The sequence below is a fragment of the Cicer arietinum genome, chromosome 6, assembly GCF_000331145.2.
Source record: "Cicer arietinum cultivar CDC Frontier isolate Library 1 chromosome 6, Cicar.CDCFrontier_v2.0, whole genome shotgun sequence".
NCBI lineage: Eukaryota > Viridiplantae > Streptophyta > Magnoliopsida > Fabales > Fabaceae > Cicer > Cicer arietinum.
This window is the reverse complement of record NC_021165.2, coordinates 8757895-8764772: the sequence shown is the minus strand read 5'-3', so window position 1 is coordinate 8764772 and position 6878 is coordinate 8757895. Positions and strand designations below refer to the sequence as shown.

The 6878-nt window shown below is 32.1% G+C and overlaps 1 protein-coding gene and 1 non-coding gene across 2 annotated transcripts; one reads left to right on the top strand and one right to left on the bottom strand.

Annotated features, from left to right (window-relative positions):
* Nucleotides 1-1251: 1251 nt before the first annotated feature.
* On the top strand, nt 1252-1445 carry LOC113787413 (U2 spliceosomal RNA). Its single transcript, XR_003473918.1, has one exon. It is a non-coding gene; the product is annotated as a U2 spliceosomal RNA (small nuclear RNA).
* A 397-nt stretch (nt 1446-1842) lies between these two features.
* Nucleotides 1843-6878, bottom strand: LOC101494388 (phospholipase D delta-like). The gene is made up of 10 exons (XM_027335696.2): nt 5549-6878; nt 4876-5003; nt 4560-4794; nt 4175-4447; nt 3820-3888; nt 3511-3658; nt 3189-3337; nt 2798-2971; nt 2454-2651; nt 1843-2136 (listed from the first exon to the last, which is right to left on the bottom strand). The coding sequence occupies exons 1-10, from the start codon at nt 6503-6505 to the stop codon at nt 1843-1845; spliced, it is 2625 nt and encodes an 874-aa protein (XP_027191497.1). The 5' UTR covers nt 6506-6878.

The window sequence follows — 6878 nt, the reverse complement described above, 5'->3', positions numbered from 1 at the left end:
GTGGAAGAGTCATATGATTAGTACCGACCATTTGCTCGTCCACCAAAACCAACAACACATTATTTAAAATTGACGAGGGCTCCAATATATAATATAACAAAATGACATATTCTTTTTTTGATTAAATATATTTTTAGTCTCTAGACAATTATGATCTTTAAAATTTAGTTGATAATTTTTTTTTCTTTTAGTCTTAGAGACTTTTTTAAGATTAAGTATCAATTTTTTTTTTCAAAATAGGAAACAAAAAAACCTTTTAGGACTTAAAAAAAGTTTGAAATTTTATACAGTCTAAAAGTTTATTTTAATATTTTTTAATTATTAAAATTAAACTTTTTTTTTAATAAAGAATTCAATATTTAAATGTAAAACTCCTAATATCGTTACATTCATTAGGAATGGACGTTTATGGCGATTTTTATTTTATTAACATTTCTATTTTGGGTGGGTAAATACCATAACTAGCTAATTTTGTCGAGAATCTATATATCGTAGACAAAATTGGTTGTGCTTGAAGCTTTGTACAAGCATGTTAATTGTGTCATCTTTCGACGAACTCTAATCAGATTTGTATGTCTCTTACAAAAGAGATTAGAATACAAAGGCCCATTAGTATCAAAACTTTAAAAGTCATAAACATCAAAGTTTCAACTTTCAGAACAACAAAAATTTGAACTTGTTTATTTATATATAATGAAAAGGAAAAAGTTTCAACTTGTTAATGGGACTGTATTTACAAAACACTTAAGGATGAACTGAAGAGTCATCATCTGTACTATAAGCAAGGGCTTTGTTAATGATGTTCCAGTGACCTTTTTTATCGTTTATTTTATTTACCCCATAAGACTAAATATAAATCAAGCACAACAAGAATTGCATGAATAATCATTTTAATAAAAAAACAAGTAAGTAACTCAGTTGGGCAATTCTATTGTTATTTGGAGAAAAAATATACAATCTCAACAAGTAGAGTCAACAATGTCATCAATGCCAATGAAAATAAATACAGAAAGAAGAAAATGTTTATAACCAATAGGATGGAAATTAGAGTGTAAAGATCTGTTACTTATAATATGTAAGCAAGTAGAGTCAACAATCTTCAGTTTTGAAACTTCAAGCTTTTTTTAAGTCAAGTGAAGATAGGGAAATGAAGCTTCGAATCTGTTGCATCGTAGTCCCACCTTGGGGAGATAGAGAAGCAACGCAACAGATGTCAGATATAAAAAAGGGCAACAAGTATCATTGCAACTCATACCTTTCTCGGCCTTTTGGCTAAGATCAAGTGTAGTATCTGTTCTTATCAGTTTAATATCTGATATGTGGTCCATTCGACCACACGATATTAAATTAATTTCTTGAGGGGAGAGTCCATTACAATAGCTTGCTATTGGGTTTCTCTTGTGTCGCCTTTGTGTTACACTACTGCATTGGCTGGCGCACTCCACCAACTCTAGTTTAAATCTTATCATTATTTCCACTATAAATTGCGCACTGCAGATTAAATTGTTTAGCATTTTTATTTGGTTATGGTGATGTTTATTTTTTTCATAGTCAGAATCTATGATAAGAAAAAGAGAACCCTTTCAATTGTTATAGGAAATAAAGTAAGGGATCCCTGGAGAATACAATAGACAAATATCATGATCATAACTAACTATGTTGCATTTGTCAGTTTATCTATATAATACTATAAATGTAGAGTTTATTCACACTATCAAATATAGAAATTTACATACAAAAGGTGATCACTTAGCTGCATCAGGATCAGGCCATAATGTTAACATATTATGTACTATTAAAAAAAAACAACAACAATGTTATGATTATAATTAAATTGGTTAATCATGTGGTTAGTGCATCCGGAAGTGAATTATGTGATCCAAGAATTTTGCCACCAACATCAGGAAATGACTCATGACCATCTAATGAACTGACTTTTCCATTCCTGCTAACATGAACTGGATACTGCATCAAATGTCCTCTCATTTGATACCCTTCCTCAGACACATATAAGCTCCAATTTTTCTTTGCAATTCTGTTTACATGCCTAACACATTCCAAGCTGTGAGGTTCACCAAAAGTGTCATCAATGCCACCAAGATGCTCCGCCCAAAGCGACATTCGGTATCCGTACACCTACGTCAACACATTAACGTAAAGAATATTTATGCAGACTTGCAATCATATCTTACCATATAGATATTTGTACATACACTTTAGAAAATTATATTACTGTGCAACATAATTGTGAAATATAATTGAGTATTTGTGTAAAACTTTTTACACAATAGTTATTAAACTCCTATCTTTATCATAGGGTATATCTAACTAAATCATGTGTTGACAAAAAATTCTATATAGAAAACAAGCTAAGGAGAAATTGAGAATTTACTCTCAAACTTTAGAGTGAATTAATATGCTCATTTTGAAGTTTTGTTATTCAAGTTTCAAACCTGGCCATGTGGAAGTGACTTATTTTCTGCCAATATGTATTTTGGTTGATAAGCTCCCATGGCTATTTCTGTGTCCCTTGAGCCATCCATTGATCTCTGATTAATATTTGCTGATCCAATGATTACATATCCATCATCAACTATCATTCCTTTGGCATGAACATAAATCATAAAACGCCTGTATTTTTTAACCGATGCCTGATTAAAGAAAGAGCGAAAATAAGCAATCTAAATGTGGGTCTTGATGTTCCAATCAACAACTAACTACTAATTAGAAAAATATTTTCAAATTCGTAATGTTCAAGCTCAAAACTGGATACAATGCTAACATTTGGTTACCATACCAAGGCACGATTTTCGGATGATTGGTGTAGTGGTGATGCACTTTCGTGCAATTGAGGTTCTCTCTTTCCGAGGCAGTAAAAGTTGAGATAATCTTGTGGATGATAACATTCAGAGAGACCTGCTCTTGCAAGTGCATCTGCAATAATCTTGTACATCATAGACATTGTTTGTCCCTGTAGTAGATTCAAATTTTATCAATCATATCTATATATAAATAACCAGTTTGTAAAGTGACGTGCGTCACTCTTTATAAACATTTTTTTAAACGTTATCCCATTAATATGACATAAGAACAGTCTAATTTAGACAACAATATGAAATGAAATGTACTAGAGTTGCAAATGTACAAAAAATTTCAACAATGGAACATAAACTAGGAAATGGTCTAACCTGCCAGAACAATATTTCTTGAACAGAAGCACTAGTTGGAACTCCTTCTGGCCACATTGGTATAACTATATACACCGAAAAACGTTCGTTTGCACTTATCTTGCTGGCGATTTTTAAAGCCAACTCCATGGGAATCAAGTGATTTGCCCCTGTTGAAGATAAGAAATAAAATATAAAAAATCATCCATGTGTATATGTGCTTGTAAAAACTATAGTAATGTATGCAACACAATGATAAACTCAAATGCCATAGAAAACTTGGGACTCAAGAAAGTTGTTGTAAATCAAATTGATATTGAAACAATGCAAAAAATTTAACTACCTGCATTTTTATATGAAGGCCAATGATAAGAGGAGCCAAGAAAATATTGATTCTCAATGTATATGAATCGCTGAGCCGATCGTATCGCTTTTACATAAGCAGCATGAATACTTTGGTCAACTTTTAAATTTTTTCCACATAAAAGATTCTGCAGAAAGTTCACAGTAATAGAAGTTAAATAAAAGACTTAATTATTTTAAGTATAACTAGAAACCACACCATAATGCAAATTAAGTTAATGAAAATAAGGTTAAAAAATAATCAAGCACTCAAGGCATAAGTGGTCATCACCTACAATCTTGTTCTCACCTGAGACTTTGCTTTGTCAAAATCCTTTGGAAATCCCTTCACTGATCCTGAATCTATGGACCGAAATACCTGTATTTAATACTTGTTCATAATCTTTAATGAATGCATTTTATTAAGAAGCATATGACCCATATCATAAGATTCCATCAACATATATATATATATAATATATTTCAAATGCTGCAAGTATAAAACTTTTTATACGGTCAAATAATCACAATTTATTATTTACATGACTTTAAAAATAGTTTTAATTAAAATCAAACGTTTTGAATAATCTGACGATTAAAATTGTTTGACAGTGAAAAAAATCTTTACATAATACTGGTTAATCCATAATAAGTAAATGTAATACCTGCACATGCCAATTCTCAGGATCGGTTTCTTCGGTTACACGAACAGATTTATCACCATCAGGACCAGAAGATGGTTTAACAATCCACGAAATACGATCTAGTCTTAACAAAGCATCATCGTGCCAGTTTGTCACCTTTCTGAGCCTAAAGTCACGCCATTTTTTGGCCTTCCTTGATCTTTGTTCAAAATTAGTCAATATATCATATGCTGCTGGACCTTCAACTTTGCAATGTAAATCATGCCATGGTTGCCTTGGCGCACAGGCATTTAACTGCATCATACAATTTCAACAAACCAGTACTTATTTCAATTTCTATCATATTTTTTCACTTTTCCTTAGTGCATATATTTGATAATGTTCTGTGTTTACAGTATCTACTTACTTGAAATGTAGGATTATGATAATCTTTTTCAAAGACAGTATCAAGATCGCGAAAAAGCCTATGCTCAGGTGTATCATATCTTCCATCACAGAGATCCAAACCACCCATAAAAGCGGTTATTTTTCGATTATTCCCAGAACCTTGAGTGTCTAAAAGCACACATTTCTGGTGATGTGAAAAGAGAGTTCCTACAACCTTGACCGAAAATTCAACTAAAAGTGTTACTATACTATTACTAAATAAAAAGGAAAAATAGGTGTACTATTTTACAAATCTTATCTATCTGTGATTATTATTAGTTTATTTAGGAATGAACGAACTACATGCCTGTTGCTTGAAAATACTGAGTTTATTGCTTGCATAACGTGGAGATAACACACAATGAACAGTGGAATGTTTGAAAAACTTTTTAGTTTCTTCATCATGAGTCTGCATGACACCATCCTGCAATCAAGAAAAATCAATTATTGCTATGCTATATACATTGATACATGAATACAAATTTGTTATGCAACTATGTCTACAATAAACCATGAAGGAAATTGTATACCAAAACTTAAATTTTAAGATTTTTTAAAGATTAGCATCTTAGTATTGGAGCTAAATCTTAGAATTTGGAACTAAAGAAACCCATACTAAACCATTTTGTAAGGTGAGGACTGACCACCACTTATAAATACATTGACATGTCATATTTCATCAAATGTGGGACTGCTTAAAAAACTGTCTCACGCCCATAATTGAACATCTGGAGCGTGATTTGCATGATCCGATAGCGGTGACTTGGTACCATGTGGCCCAATAGATCTTGGATAGTCTCTAATACCATCTTAAAATTTGAATTGAGCCTATCTCAACCCTACAAATCAATTTGTAAGGTGAGTACTACCCACCACTGATAAACATACTTTCAGGCCTTATCTCATGCATGTGCATGTAGACATAAAAAACAGAAGACAATTAAGAAATCATGAAATGAGAATTATTACTGTTTTCAAAAGAAACTTGTCATGTGAAGTTCTGTCATCCCAAATGAGCACAACCACTCTTAACCCTTCTTGTGATTTGTATTTCAACAACTCTCCAAGTGAAAGCTCTCCACCAGAAGGCAATGGTTTTGTTGGCTCTCTAACAAGCTTCACAGGATGATAAATTGACCATCCAACAATATATATCAAATGATGAGCTTCCAAAATTGCATGACATATATCCTCCCAACATTTACTATGTTGAAAAACTTTCCCACCATCAAGTGGAATTTCAGGTAGCATATCATCAGGTACATGTGCATCTTGATATAAAGTAATATTCCCACCTTTCCTAAGAGGAAAATAAGTTCCAGGAACACCTAAGTTAACATTTCCATTATCATCTCTAAAATACTGAGAAGAGCTATTAGCTCCAATAGGCTTATATTGAATAGAAATATGCAACTCAGGATAAGGTTTTAGACAATTCCCATATTGACCAATAATTGGAAACCAATCATTGATAGTGTTTCCAGGAAGTATCTTTTGAACAGGTATTTCCACAACACCAATGAGTTCAGCACCAAGAATATCATTATCTTTCACAAGAAACTCAACTTTTTGAACAGGATGTGCAACAGGAACAATAAAGTGTTCATCCCATAAAGGGTTTTCACAATTTGGAATAACTCTTGTTTGAGCTATGGTTGCACCAGCTAGACAAATAGAAACATAAGGGTCACTTGTTATGATCTTGTCTTTTCCTGAGTGTGTTTTGAGTCCTTTAACAAAAGGAGGGGTGCAACTGTTTCCCATAGTGAGACATCTTCTAATTGTTTCAGTTGATAAATCCAAATTTGGAAGAGATTTTGCTTCTATGATCAATAGATCTAAATCACCATGTAAGAAAACTGTTTCTTTGTTGTTATTGCATTCAATAGACTTTTGGTGATTGTCACCACCACCTTGACCATCCATTGATTTTTCAACCTTAGAACTAATTCAAAAATATGCTTGATTTCTAAACTCTACATAACTTTTTTTCTTTGTAATTTCAAAAACTATAGATAAGATTATAGATGCATCATAATAATGGTTTGAGAAACAGAAAATTTTGACCAAGTTAAGATCTTCAACTATTTCTTGGGTCACAAGTTTCCTTAACAAAAAGAGAGAAAAAAGAAGAAGCTAATGATGATGAGAAATAAAAAGGAAAAGAAAACTAAATGTAATGTAAGTTTTTATCTGTATTGAGATTGAGATAACAATGTTTCAATTCTAATCCTTCAGATAGAGGATGATTCAAGAACACCACATCCATTAGAAGAAGGAAGAGAGAGGTTTCTTTAGG

Coding starts and splice junctions, on each gene's coding strand:
- LOC101494388 (XM_027335696.2), bottom strand. CDS start 6,505: ATGGATGGTCAAGGTGGTGGTGACAATCACCAAAAGTCTATTGAATGC. Junction 4,448..4,559: donor ATCATAATCCTACATTTCAA/GTAAGTAGATAC, acceptor TGTATGATGCAG/TTAAATGCCTGTGCGCCAAG. Junction 3,889..4,174: donor CTGAGAATTGGCATGTGCAG/GTATTACATTTA, acceptor TATTAAATACAG/GTATTTCGGTCCATAGATTC.